Genomic DNA, 14,887 nt, shown 5'->3' with positions numbered 1-14,887 from the left:
TATTTTATTTAAAAATATAATTCATTAATATACCTAAATTGTGCGTTGGCCATACATTTACTACGCAAGGAGTGACGTAGGGACGTCAGTCACATGACCTTTCTTAATGCCCTGCTTCAGCGTGATTCGGCAATAACATGAAATTTAGCGTAAATAAACTCCTAGAAATGTGTTCCTCAGAAAATAATACAATAATTTTTCTGAAAACAGTTTATGATTCTTGTAGCTCTCCCGGATGGAGAACAATTTCATCTTTGTCCACTTCTTCATTATGGTAAGTTACATTTATAGAAGAGCTCGTTTATTTGGTAATGTTTATTAAAAACTTTATTCTTGAATTTCTGTGTGATTTTCGTTAAAGATTTCTCTGCTGCTAATGTCGGTGGCGACGCTATCAAGTTTTACTGAAAGCTGATAGGCCTATTAAAATGATAGTTATTTAATTTTATAACAAGAGCTTTTAATTAATTATTATTAATAATTAAGATTTAGGAAATCGAATAACTGCATGAATTATATTCATGAAAATAAAAAATATCTCAGGCACGCAAGGTCGCGCCATTATTAGTTGCTATAGCAACGCGTGTTATTGTATGATTTCTGACCGCATATAAAAACAATCAAACCCATCGCAATCTGTTGGTTGAGAGACGAGGCGACTTTGCAGAGCATTTCTGTGCGATTCCTGAGATTTCTGAAGCTGTTGGAGGATTTCTGAGAAAGACTTATTTTAAAGAGCACAATTTCTCTAATCATCTTTATTTTAGTTCTTTTTTTGATTGTTTTTTAAACACATTTTTCTTGCTCTTTTTTCATTCCTTCTTCTTCTTCTTCTTCTTCTTCTTCTTCTTCTTCTTTACTTTGTTTTACATTTATTTTTTATATTTGTCTGTTTTTGTCTGTTTTATTGCAGGTTGGAGGAGATTGTCCATGTCCCACATGGGTGAAGAAAGAGGAGGTGAGTGTTTTTAATCTTTCATTTGTTTGTCATTGTATATCACTGTATGATGCTGTATGATGTTTGACTAATATGAAAAGGATTACAGAAGTTAACAAAAAAGATTCATTAAAAATGTTTTGATGCACAGAAGATACACGGGACGGCACCACTGAGCTTCCTGGTTTTTTGGCTCCTCTGCCTTCACATTTGGCTGATTCTGCATCCACAGACCAGAGGAACAGCAAGAGGAAAAGGCAGAGCAGCAGCCAGCAAACGGCGTCCACCTCGTCCAGCAGACCAGCCAAACGCTCTCGCAGAGGTCAGCACAGCTCATCTTCTAGATCTTATGGCTCAGTTAGGAAATGATTTGTCATTGAAGAGACCGCAGCATGTTTTCTCTTTCTCTCTTTTCTTCATTTCTTGTGCTCTTCTGTGTTGCAGACTTGTACCTGAAGGGCCCGTTGCTGGGACAAGGTGGATTCGGCTCTGTGTTTGCTGGGATGCGCAGGTCTGATGGACTGCCAGTAAGAGATTTTCTTCCCTCCTTTGTTCAGACATGCTTTAGAAATGTTGCTGTCAGTAAATGTCATGCGTCACAATCAGGCAGGTGTGATTTACTCTGCTTTTCCTGTCTGCAGGTGGCCATCAAGTACGTGTCGAAGGACCGGACCCCCGAGCGACTGAAAGTTGTATGTTTTAATGTGAATCTGTTGTGTTTGCTGTGTTTGATTGAGTTCTGGATATAATGGAGGGTTTGTCCTGCAGGATGGTCAGGGTCGGCTGCCGCTGGAGGTGGCATTGATGACCCGTGTCACATCAGCTCCTGCCTGCCCCAGTGTCCTGCAGCTGCTGGACTGGTTTGACCGTCCCAGGCGCTACATCCTAATCCTGGAGCGACCGGATCCTTGCCAAGATCTCCAGAGCTTCTGTGAGGAGAACGGCTGTCTGGATGAGCGTCTTGCAAAGAAAGTGCTGGTGCAGCTGATTGCGGCCCTAAAACACTGCGAGAGCCGCGGCGTCCTGCACCGGGACGTCAAACCAGAAAACCTCCTGATCTCCACAGAGTCCCAGGACATCAAGCTGCTGGACTTCGGCTGTGGAGATCTGCTGAAGCGCTCGGCCTACAAATACTTTGCAGGTGAGTTTGAGTTACAGAAGGAAACGTTCTGTTGATGTTTGTGAACTTCTGCTGATCCACTAAAGGGAATTTGTCTGTACTGGAGCATGTTGAGCAGATGTTTGTGGTCTTCTTATGTCTCTCAGGCACTCCTGCATACGCTCCTCCCGAGTGGTTTCGTAGACATCGCTACCATGCGACTCCAGCTACAGTCTGGTCAGTAGGAGTGACACTCTACAACATCCTGTGTGACCGTTTCCCATTCAGAGGCGCACAGAGGGTCACGTCCAGAAGCAGACTGACCTTCCCTAGGAGCTTGTCAACAGGTAAGAGATTCAGACACATTCAGAGATAGCCTGGTAAGCGAGCAGAAGTGTGTTGTTGTGTGTTTCTGAAGACGGTGTTGTGTGTAACAGAGTGCCGTCAGCTGATTCGCTGGTGTCTCAGTGCAGCACCGGCTGATCGGCCCAGTTTAGATGACATTGAGAGCCATCCCTGGTTGCACTGCACAGGTGGCCAGTGACATTACACTTATCTGAATCCAGCAGTCATGGCTTGGGTTGCATTGTCAGGTTCAGTGTAGATAAACGCTGTCAATGATTTGTAGAAGGAGAGCAGGAGGGGCAGAGGAACTGAGGAGAACAGATCCTGATCCTGAGCTTCCTCTGCTGCATCTGTGAGGCTCTGTGTGAAGCTGTACGAGCTGAAGACACACACACACACACACACACAAGCTAGTCTACAGTAGACAAATGTACAGTTTCTAGACCACTTAGAGAAAAACGGGGACAGATGTTAAATAAATCATAAACAATAAAGTTATTTTATACGCAATTACAGCAGTTTTTTTTGTCTTTACTGGTTTCACTAAAATGTAAATGTTCAAACCAAGGGCAGCACAGTGACTCAGTGGTTAGCACTGTAACCTCACAGCAAGAAGGTCGCTGGTTCGAGTACCAGCAGGGCCAGTTGACATTTCTGTGTGGAGTTTGAATGTTCTCCATGTGTTGGCATGGGTTTCCCCCACAGTCCAATGACATGTGGTTTATGTGAATTGAATAAACTAAATTGGCCATAGTGTGTTTGTGCATGTGAGAGTGTGTGGATGTTTCTCAGTACTGGGTTGCAGCTGGATGGGCATCTGCTGTGTAAAACATATGCTGGATATTTTGGCGGTTCATTCCCCTGTGGCGACCCCTGATGAATAAAGGGACTAAGCTGAAGGAAAATGAATGAATAAACACAGACACTGGAGGAATTAGGAGACTCTGTTCAGTCAGATATGATCATGCTGTCTGTAGTGTGCTGAACTAACTAGACCAAACCTTTATTTGCAAAATTTGATGTCTGAATTTAAAACATAAAAATCTAAACTAGCCGAATTGTTTTACTTGAACACAGATCTGTCGATAATAAACTCAGTAAATGTCCATACACGCATGCTGATATTTAACAAATGTTTTTTTTTATTTTGAGTGATCTTCAATTTAAGTAAAAAAGAAAAGTTTGTATGAGAATTTGAAATGAACAATATTGTGTTTTTGTGGACATTGAACTACAAAATTTCAACATTGAAGCGTGCTGAATAGTTTTTTGATTTAATCTTCAATTCCAAGTTAGAAAAAATACAAATACTAAACTTCTTACGAGAATTTAAAGTAAACACTAATGTCTTTATCTTCTTTTGTGCACATCAAATTACAAATTATCCCAATATAGCGCAATAAATCTCTTTTTAGGACGATCTTCAGTTTCAGGTTAGAATACAATTATAATTTAAAAAATAACTTTATTTAAACAATATGTTTTTTTCATGTGTAGGTCAAAGTTTCAACAACTCAATCATTTTAAAAAGCATGTGCTCAAACTAAAAGAAGTAAAAAAGTGCTTTTGTGGTGCAGGGTCACGTCTCTCCTCAGTAAGTGATCATAGACAACACAAGGGGGCAATGTTCAGCACAGAGAATCACAATTTAACTAAAACGTATAAGACAGTGTGTTTTTCATCATCTCAACAGTTTTTCCTAATGAAACACACAATAATTTAACATTTATTTTAACAAATACAGCTCATAGTGTTAATAACATTGTTTACTCTACACTTTGTACCGTGATCATGATGATTGTTTGTTATGAGCAGGGCCGGATTAGGTGATTTGGGGGCCCTAAGCAATTCGAGTCATGAGACCCGGAAGTCCTTCAGTAATAAGCACTTTTCATATTTGCTTATTTATTTAGCTGTCTTTATCTTATATCACTCTGTCTTGCTTTCTATATTTTTATCTGAACACAATCTCTACATTTTAAAAGATTTGTTTGCTTAAAATGAGTTCACAAGTAAAAATAATGAACAAACTATTTGTTTTCTAAAACTAAATTTTCATCTGATTTGACTGCTGGACTGATCCATGATTGGGGGTGAGGGGGACACAATTGCACACATGCTATTTAAGGTAAAATGTATTTGTTAAAGCCTTATCCTACAAAATATGACAGGAAATTACATTATTAGTATTTATTGTGGGCCTCCAGACTTTCTTGGGGCCCTAAGCGGATAATATAACTTTTCATTAATAAAAATACCAAGTTTTGGCATCAAAGGTGTGTTTAACTTACTCATTAGGCAGCAACAAACATTTAATTCATATTGTAAGTTCTCTGAACTTAACATTTAAATTTCTTTAAATGATTCACCATGTCTCTGTTTAAAATGATTGGTTGTGCTTGAGATTCTGCCTTGACAACCGTGCTGATTGGTCAATATATGTTATATGACACAAGGTGGTCATTTTGCTTGTGATGCTGAATTCTCCTGAAGCGCAGCAGGACAGAGGCACTACCTGAACCCATCTGACGAAAGAGAAAAGTTAAATTAGTCAGTAGATATTTAAATGCTTGTATACATCTTTCTTAATTGATATACACGCTGGGGCAACACAGTGACTCCGTGGTTAGCATTGTCGCCTCACAGTAAGAAGGTCACTGGATCGAGTCCCGGCTGGGCCAGTTGGCATTTCTGTGTGGAGTTTGCATGTTCTCCCCTCGTTCACGTTAGTTTCCTCCAGGTGCTCTGGTTTCCCCCACAAGTCCAAGGACATGTGCTATAGAAGAATTGGGTAAGCTAAATTGTCCGTATGTGTGTAGAGCAGACTGACCTTCCCTAGGAGCTTGTCAACAGGTAAGAGATTCAGACACATTCAGAGATAGCCTGGTGAGCGAGCAGAAGTGTGTTGTTGTGTGTTTCTGAAGACGGTGTTGTGTGTAACAGAGTGCCGTCAGCTGATTCGCTGGTGTCTCAGTGCAGCACTGGCTGATCGGTCCAGTTTAGATGACCTTGAGAGCCATCCCTGGTTGCTCTGCACAGGTGGCCAGTGACATTACACTTATCTGAATCCAGCAGTCATGGCTTGGGTTGCATTGTCAGGTTCAGTGTAGATAAACGCTGTCAATGATTTGTAGAAGGAGAGCAGGAGGGGCAGAGGAACTGAGGAGAACAGATCCTGATCCTGAGCTTCCTCTGCTGCATCTGTGAGGCTCTGTGTGAAGCTGTACGAGCTGAAGACACACACACACATACACACACACACACACACACACACACACACACACACACACACACACACACATGCACACACACCAGCTCAGAGTGTAAACTAGTATGTGTTTTTAAAATGAGAATATGCAATGAAACAAATATATAATATAAACTAGTAAAACAAGCCAAGAGTAATTTAAATGTTTTTCATAATTAAAAATGGTTGTTTATATTCTGTACAAGAATTCTGTCCTTTTCAAAGAAAATGAACAATAAAATTGAAGTTAACGGAGACTTTAAAATTAACAGAGACTCACTCACTATCAGTATGATCCTTTAAGAGAAATGGAAACACAGATCAAATTATTTATTGATATAATACATGCTTTATACAGCAAATAAGTGTTGCTAGAATACAAGCACAAGATGCTAAACTACATGCTTAACACTTTCCCATAGAAAACCATTCTAAAGTAAACCCTAAACATTCAGTTACAATATCTTACTCCAAATGTTTACAATTTGTTACTTTGATCAGTTCATGACAAGGGTTACAAAGCATGTTTACAAACATCTGCTTTATAATAAACTACAGTAAGGGCTAACAGAGTACAGTTAATAAATAATCATGTTGCATTTCAGTAACACACTGATAATAAATATACATATGTGTTTCCATGACATAAATGACCAGGTATTATTTCTGCTATAAATATGGCAATAAATAAATGCAGTGGGGCTGGATGGTATGATGTATATATCATTACCGTGAAATCAAATGTGTACTGAAAAAGAGTTTTCTATTCTGTTTATATTTCGAAATGTAGGTGTAGTTAGCTCACGTCTAGCATGCGTAAGGCTGAGAAAGACTCTCTGGCAGTGTTGTCAATTGCTTTATATTTGTGCTGCTCGATATTGGAAAAATCTGACATTGCATTTTTTTTTTTTGTTTTGCTGCGATATACATTGCGATAGGAATATAATTTCACCAGATGATTTGAATAGCTATATTTGGAAAGCTTTTATTAATTTAGATCGACTTGAATGAAAAAGACTTTTTCTATGCAGTTCATCTGCATTAATTATAACAAATTACAAGCAATAATAAATAAATAAACAGTGCTTTATGCTTTTCTGGGGAGTGGAACAGTATTCAAGTACAGAAACAAAACAATCAAATGTAAAATAACATGGTCATCATTGGATAAATAATGTCAAATTTTGATAATATCTTTATCTTTTAATCATTATTAAAATTGATCCTGCATTGTGACTATTGCAAATACGCACATTGCGATATCGATGCTCAAACAATATATTGTTCACCACTACTTTATATTTTCAACAAAAAGGATCACAAAGTTTATTCATACAAATTTTTATACAAGAAATGTAATATTTGTATTTTAAAGGGGAAAACAACTGTTTATTTCCTTAAAGTGTTTACATGTTTGTAATTTCATTTTTGAGTTATTTACTTGGGATATATTTTATATTTGTGATTAGATGTTACTTGAGAAATGTTTATAATGATATTAATAAGGTTTGACCATAAAACTGTGAAATGTGAGATACAGTGGAATTTGTTGTTCATCTGAAGTCATATTTTATTTACAAAATACACCAGAGATGTTAATGTCTGTTAACTTTACCAGGTAATGATCATCATTTTTGTCATGAAGACTCCTGCTCCGCACCAGAGCCAATGCCTTCCACTGATTGACCAATGGTTCCTGTTCCTGGTTTACCTGTCGCTGGTCAGAAAGAGCAGGATCTGAGGGATTGTCTCAACATCCATCAGTCCACTCTCAGCGGGATTAGAAACACTTGGGTCAGTTTATTTATTTAACTTTCTTGGCGCAGTTGGAATTTGGATGTCTACTAAGGACATTAAAGCCACGATGACAAGTGTGTGTTCGGCAAGAAGACTTACACCTAGTTATCATTAGCTGTGTTTCCATCCAAAGAGATTTATCCACAAAACTGGAATATTGCATAAGACATTTGTGAATAAAGCACTGTTTCCATGTAAGAGAACAAAACTGGTAACTTCCTGATAAACCGGCACCAAATATAAAAAAGAAAAAGGGAATTTGCTGTGGTAGGAGAAAACACTGTGGTCCTTTCTCTTATATAATAAATGACTTGCGCCTGGAGATAATAATACTGAACCAGTCTAAGGATGAACTTTGGCTGAATGATTTTAGAATGGCCAAAACAACATGTCAGATGCTCTACATTGTGGTCGGTCTACTTGTTTGCCTAATGCTGTACCATCACTCCTAGTTATCACATAATCTGTTAAAACAAAATTACATGACTTTCTTTGATGCGCATGTTGGAATTTATTTCAGTAAATGTCTTTCCATCATAGTTGGATGATTCAATTTAGCATTTTAATTCTATGTTTGACGTAATCTCAACTGAAACATGGAGAGAGGGTGGGAAAGATTAGACAAAAAAAACAATCAGCCAATATTGTATTTATATCAATATCACATATCACAGCTCTGCCAGTGAGGGTGGTTGAGCTCAAGCGCATCAAATGAAAAGCAAATGGGAAGCGTCTTGAAAATGGCGGGTTATGTCAGATACTAGAGAGCATTTGAATGATCAAGATTTGATGAGAAACTGAAGTATGAGGTGATGGGGAAAAAATCATTGATCCAATTAGACGAAAGTGAGAAACTGCAAGCTTTGGATGCTTATATCAGTTTTATATCTTCTAAAGACAAATTCTGTCACTCGCTGACATGTAAAAAATATATTTTAATTTCACATTATCTTCAAAGCAACAGTCACCAAAATGACACAATTAGGATCAAAGCCTAAGGGCCCTATCACACACTCAGCGCAATAAGGTGCAAGGTGTGTATGGCGTGATTAGTTGCTATTTTCAGATCAGCACAACTGTAATTTTCATGCTTTGCACCACGTTGTTTAAATAGCAAATCCATTTGTGCCACTTTGTTGACTCATGGGTGTTCTGGTCTAAAAATGTGGTGTGTTAAGGCGTATTGTTGGCGCATTGCTATTTTGAGGAACTGAAATAGGCCACGCTATTGACCAGATGAATGCTGGTTTAAAGTCCTGTGCAGAGCGTTAGCTAAAGTTAAAGAGTAAAAGTAAAGCAAAGAGAAATTAAAGAGGCCGACTGGAGGAGGCTCAGTCTTCATCCTCGAACAGATGATTTGTCTAACTGTTTTCTCACTAGTGAAGCGTTTAGTTTTTCCACTTACAAAGTCCACCATGTATATAGAAAATGAGCCATGGTGCAACACAGCTGACTCTTACTACACGTTCACACCGAAAGCATCAAGAGCGTCAAAGGTCGCTTTGGGTGCCCTGGTGACAACACTGTCTGCCTTCACCTTTGGCGGCAAGAGCGTCAAAATTCGCTACATTGATCTTGTATTTAAAGGGGCCGTTGCAGCATATCAGTTACATTCCCACATAAAACATGCTTTCAAGCGTGAAAATGTTGCACACTTTTTATCAAATTTATTTAACAATGGAAGATCAAGTTGCATGTGGTGTGGCTTTGCTGCACTTAATTATCTAATGTGTCCATATGTCTGAAATATTCTGAAGCAGCAATAATGTTTTGTGCTGAGATTCCCGCTTTTTTAAGGAAAAATATATATAACATTAATTCACATGAGTAACTCACCAGTAACTTTTTAATGTATGTTCCTGTGAGAAAACATTGCAAATAATTGGAAATCCAGTGACCGCAATAATCAAACCCGTGGAAACAACTGTGGTCAGAACCAAAGTTCACTTTGACTGTGTTCTCTGGACTGCTCTCGTGCGGCAGACTTCTACATTCTGATTGCTTGCTGCCGAACCACATCATAGCTCATTACCAAAAAGTTAACTTGATTTCAACTCTCTTCGACGCCCACACCGGTGAAGGCGCGCTGCACTACTCCTCACTGCCGACTTTCATTGAAAATGAATGAATTCCGGCTACTTTGGCGCTGTCGCCGCTTTCGGTGTGAACATACGGTTAAAGATGAGACTCTGATTGGTTTAATGCACATTTTGCTGAAAACACACCCATAACTCATGAAAAGAATAAGCACAACCCTGTCGGACCATGCGCCAGGGCACAGAACATATTTTCCTGTCCTTAAAATAGCAAAATTGGATTCGGACATGGTCTTAATGCTTTTGTTCCATGCACTTTAGACTTTATGCTTAGATTGATAAAATAGAGACCTTTAAGGGGCAGTTTCAAAGAGTTTTAAAATAATTTTGTATGGTATTTTGAGCTGAAACGTCACATACACACCCCAGGGTCATCGGAGACTTATTTTAGATCTTGTAAAAAGGGGCATAATACTGTAGGTCCCGTAACATTGTTATTTCAGACTGGGTCTCTGCTTCATCAGTGTCTGGGTGATTGCCTGTCACTGTGGACCAGTAGTTGACATGTCCAAACACTACTTTATTTCCAATACGAGGCACAGAGAGACAACTCATTTGTATTTAAGACACAAACACAGAAACAACACTTTTTAATCTGACAAAACAACTGACATTTTCAACAGTTTAAAACAAAAACAATGTATATAAATAAAGATATGTAGAGTATTTAAAGCTGAAACTTCACAGACACATTCTGGGGACACCAAAAATAAAATAAGTGAATAATAGGTGCCCTTTAAATGATTAGTTCACTTCCAGAATAAAACGTTACAGATAATGTACTCACCTCCTGACAGTGTGCCACTGCAGTGGACACATTTCATGGTTATTGAGGTTGATGAGTCGTCAATAAATGATGATCAATTAAGGGAATTTATAATATCAGGCATCACATACAGCATTACTCATATTGAGCAGTTCTATCACTTTAAACACTGGGTCGGTAATGTGCAATGCTTTAAAATGTGCAGTTTTATTCTGAAACAGGAAGACAATGGCCAGTTTCAGCATCTTGAATGGGGTGGGACATATCAAATACCAGAAGAGCATTTGATTGGTCAGCAGATGTGATGAGCATCTGAAGTTTGAGGTGTCATCAAATAATTTCTTGTTTCATTTTGCTGGAAATGGCAAATCCTAAAAAAGTATTTACATTTTTTTAAGAAAATGACCAATCATCATGCTAGGCAGGCGAGGCAGTGGTGCAGTAGGTAGTGCTGTCGCCTCACTGCAAGAAGATCGCTGGTTCGAACCTCGGCTCAGTTGGGGTTTCTGTGTGGAGTTTGCATGTTCTCCCTGCCTTTGTTTGGGTTTCCTCCGGGTGCTCCAGTTTCCCCTACAGTCCAAAGACATGAGGTACAGGTGAATTGGGTAGGCTAAATTGTCCGTAGTGTATGAGTGTGTGTGTGAATGTGTGTGTGGATGTTTCCCAGAGATGGGTTGCGGCTGGAAGGGCATCCACTGCGTAAAAACTTGGCACTGTACTAAAATGTTGTGTGTTGTAAATGTATCTGATCAGGGGACATAACAGATACAACTATAGTGACTGTGATGATGAAAATTTATTTGGAAAAAAGAGACTGGAAAAGAAAGGCAGAATGGAGGATCTTTCAGAAATTGATGCAGCACCGCAAGTACCATCACCACCAATGACTATGGCAGAATCCTTAAGAACACCATCAAGATGCACAGTTACTTTACGTTCCAGTACCCCTAGGAACATTTACAGTCCTTGTTCCAGTGCAGTTGGAGATCAAGACAGAACTTATTGCAACTCGTCATGTCTTTGTAAGAATTCAAAACATCAGTAAATTTGTAAAGGCTTAATGCAGCTAGAAAGTAAAGATTAACTAGAGAACACCAGCAGTATCTATCCCACTGTTGAGATATATGAGATGTTATACTAATTCATTATTTGTGTTTTTTAGCATTACTGACTGAACTTATAAAATCACAAGAGGTCATAAAGCAGCAACTGGACCTGATTCTCAAAAATCAGCAAAAACAAAGCAGTACTCTGCAGCGTTATGAAACTCCAGATGCAAGCACATTTGACCTTCCTTTGTCCAATTTATTTGATTTAGAAAAGCTTGAACATCAACTAAAGGAGCAGCCCGAACAAAGGAAGAAAGTGGTAAGTTCAAGCTCTTTTGTATTTCATAGATTTTTTTTTTTTTATTTTAATTTATTTTTTGTTTGTTAGTTTATTTTACTTATTGGTAGGTTTTCCACTAAAGAAGCAGTGTGGCGTATCCAGCTTTTGGTCAACTCCTTGGCTAAACAAATGAACTGGAGTGGGGCAAACCAAAAAGTGGCTTTTCGTGCACTCACCCTAAGGACTGTCGTAGTCAGTAAGTTGATTTTAAATATACATTTCAATACATTTAGAGGCTGTTATTCATCTGTGCCAAAATACCTTTTATGCAGAATGTGTATTTAAATCATTAACCAGAGGAACAAAGAATCTTTATATAATGTGATTTTAAGTCCCATTTAGGTTGTACTTATGTGAGAGCAAACATGAATCTGTTTTTTTTTTTCGATTAACATTTGTACTTGTTCACAACAAATTATCTGTTTATCTTTTAATCACAGATGCATAAGGACATATATATATATATATATATATATTATACTATATTTGCTATTTCTTAAACTGGTTTCTGTTCAGGTTTTTTATAAAAAAAATAGCTGTTTTAAGATGTCTTGTGCAATTTCATAGATTTTTACATGGGTATTTTAAGTTGTTTCCTTTTTTTAATTTTGTGCAGTTTCTAAGCTTTTTTTTTTACAGTCTATTTGGAAACTTTTGTGCATGTGCAATTTCAGAATTTTTAAAAAATCTTCCTGTTTACTTAAATTTGTTTATAATGTGTCATTATTCTGCAGCTTCATTGTTATTGCTTTATTGAAATTTTTAATTCTTGAGTAGTACAACATGTATTCAATTTTATTATTATTTGTTTAATACTTGTTTAATCAATAAATGTTTTTTGTTATTTATTGTGTCCTTTGTTTGATTATTTGCAATGTAGGACATGTATGCTGTTTGCAATTTATTCAAAGGTTAAACGCTTATTTACTGTTATATCAACACAAATGGTCTATAAGTTGTGACTATATTGTTCTCTGGTGACTTAAACTGTATTCACACACACACACACACACACATAAATAAATATAAATTAAAGACACAGCTTAGATACCGATTGAGGGACGTAAACAACAACAATGGTTCTCATTCTTTCCTGGATTACATTTTTAATTAGCTCCCAGGAATCCAAAAAGGTCCACATATTGATTTTATAATGGAAGTCGTTTTAACATTATATGATTAAATTGCCATTGCTTATATACTTAAAAGATGGCGTTACAGGGACCCAAATCCTAACAGAATTATTATTATTATTATTATTATTATTATTATTATTATTATATTCTACAGTGCTTCACGGAAATCATGCACTGCACGTTTAATCAGGGTAATTGCATTTGGTGGCGCGGTGGCGTTGCTGTGGTTACTATAATCAGTGACGTTCTAAAAAAGAATGGGTTCGAAAAGCCGTCGATGACGTTGAGAAAGTGAGCTGCATTAAGTGTCTGACCATCGCTGACATTAGCGGTATGTAAAGATCTTTCTAAAAGTATCATTTTAAGTTGTTATATTTGGTTGTTTCTACGTGCTTTTGGTGACGGACAAAGATTTTACTATTTCTCTGTCTAGTTAGACTGTGGATTGTACTGAATGTTGGTTGGAATGTGAGATTGCCTTCTTAACTTATTTTGGCGACTTGTCAATTTTAGGCATTTGAATATATCTATTTTTCTAGTTTGTGTATTCTGTTGTCTTCTTTAGCAGCTTATTCATTATCGTAGAATGATTTTTGTTATGTTGTCAAGTTGGTAAACCGATAGATAAAACATTTTTGTTTGTTTATATGCTTCATTTGTATATTGCTATTTAACATTTGCAGATTGTTATTCGTTATATCATCAGATTAATTGATCTGTTATAATGTATTTGTATGCTGTCAGCTTTAACAAATATTCCATATTACTGCTGTATTTATTTACTGTTTTATTTAATTGTAATTTATGTCGTCGGCCTGTTCAACATTTGTAGCTTTTGATTGTTATTTCTTTTATTTACAGCTTTACTAATTATTGTAACACATTTATTTATTCTAGTTCATAGATTGTCATCTAGTAGAGGATTTACTTATAGCTGCAAAATATTAGAATAGAATCAGACTGGAGACAATGGTAGATGAAACCTTCAAAAAATGGTATTAAGTTTAATTAAGGACTTGACATCTTTTTTAATTGTATTTTGCAGATCAGAAGGGACCACATGAAAAAAAAGGGAAATTACACACCACAGCAACGACTGAAAATGGAAAAACAGATGGACGGCTGCATCGATGGAAGTCCTTCTAGGATGAAAGGGGTGTTGTTAAGTATAGATAAGTGGTTCTTAAACTTTTTCACTTTAGAAAGAATTTGTCTCTCGAAGTACGACCTATGCTTATATAAAATGTGTTTAAATTAAGTTAATTAAAATCATTACCATTCGTAAAAAAAAATAAATAAATAAATGCTGTACTTAAAGGTAAAGTATTAGCATATTGGAGCCTATATTCATCAAAACCTGGAAATGTAGCTCGGGCCTCATAAATTTATGTCATCATATTCATATCATATACAAACCAAATTGCATGTACATATGATATATTTGAATGGGGGAGACCAGGGATAGTTGTGCTTCTATTATATTTCTCTACAGATCTTTAAGATCTTGCGTTACAAGTGTCTGCTATTAAATTGCATTTAAGTTAATTTTCAGCGCATACAGAAATCGTGAACCTTTTTAGTTTCAAACAGGAGGAGTGAAATGTTACAATTCAGCCCACAGTTTGGGTTAGTTGTAACACACCCTGTGGTGAGATGTAAATGATGATTTCCACCGGGGTGAGATGAAACATTATAAAATAAGAATTAAAACCAAAAAATAGATTTGAAAGCTTTTTATTCAGCATTGAGCTTTCAATATAATTTGTGTCTCTGTGTTTCAAAGCTGAATAAAATGTGCATCAGCTTCAACAATTGAACACTATTTGTGTTTGCAGGCTTCATGAGCCCACAGAGTTCAAACACTGAGCTCAAACTACTTTTGACTTTCTCTTTAAAGAGCTATAGGAATACTGAAATTAAATCATATAAAGACATTTTTGAATCTGCTTGAGGTTGGTGGAAACATTTCACCGACGTTACGAGCAAGTTATTAGCTTTTATTCTTACAACTGACCCAGTGTTATGTGGCCATGAATCTGTTCTCCCACAGCAAACAGCTAAAACATTATCACCAA

The 14,887-nt window shown here is 37.0% G+C and overlaps 2 protein-coding genes across 6 annotated transcripts in view; both read left to right on the top strand.

Moving 5' to 3' along the window:
- LOC137495937 (serine/threonine-protein kinase pim-3-like) overlaps positions 1-2,885 on the top strand; it is a 35,341-nt gene extending 32,456 nt beyond the window's left edge. The window contains exon 9 of the transcript XR_012407780.1: positions 2,767-2,885. The gene's annotated coding sequence lies outside the window, so the exon portion shown is untranslated. The remainder of the gene's footprint in view (positions 1-2,766) is intronic.
- On the top strand, positions 71-14,506 carry LOC137495846 (serine/threonine-protein kinase pim-3-like). Of its 5 annotated transcripts, XR_012407762.1 has the most exons (10): positions 639-958; positions 1,089-1,259; positions 1,382-1,464; positions 1,579-1,629; positions 1,706-2,078; positions 2,204-2,383; positions 7,247-7,422; positions 11,450-11,655; positions 11,725-11,872; positions 13,858-14,506. XR_012407762.1 is itself a non-coding variant. In XM_073953868.1 (9 exons), the coding sequence occupies exons 1-9, from the start codon at positions 214-216 to the stop codon at positions 2,691-2,693; spliced, it is 1,089 nt and encodes a 362-aa protein (XP_073809969.1). In that variant the 5' UTR covers positions 88-213; the 3' UTR covers positions 2,694-2,770. The 5 variants fall into 5 exon arrangements, 2 of the variants coding, with proteins under 2 accessions (XP_073809970.1, XP_073809969.1); XR_012407761.1 differs by lacking the exons at positions 11,450-11,655; positions 11,725-11,872 and adding an exon at positions 88-274 and having other exon boundaries at positions 914-958; positions 13,858-14,504; XM_073953868.1 differs by lacking the exons at positions 7,247-7,422; positions 11,450-11,655; positions 11,725-11,872; positions 13,858-14,506 and adding exons at positions 88-274; positions 2,474-2,569; positions 2,665-2,770 and having other exon boundaries at positions 914-958.
- The last annotated feature ends 381 nt before the right edge of the window (positions 14,507-14,887 follow it).

This window comes from Danio rerio, chromosome 6 (assembly GCF_049306965.1).
Source record: "Danio rerio strain Tuebingen ecotype United States chromosome 6, GRCz12tu, whole genome shotgun sequence".
Taxonomy (NCBI): Eukaryota; Metazoa; Chordata; class Actinopteri; order Cypriniformes; family Danionidae; genus Danio; species Danio rerio.
Note: the sequence above shows the minus strand (reverse complement) of the source record. Positions and strands in the feature narration are given on the sequence as shown.

Coding starts and splice junctions, on each gene's coding strand:
- LOC137495846 (XM_073953868.1), top strand. CDS start 214: ATGATTCTTGTAGCTCTCCCGGATGGAGAACAATTTCATCTTTGTCCA. Junction 275..913: donor TTGTCCACTTCTTCATTATG/GTAAGTTACATT, acceptor GTTTTATTGCAG/GTTGGAGGAGATTGTCCATG. Junction 2,079..2,203: donor GGCCTACAAATACTTTGCAG/GTGAGTTTGAGT, acceptor TATGTCTCTCAG/GCACTCCTGCATACGCTCCT.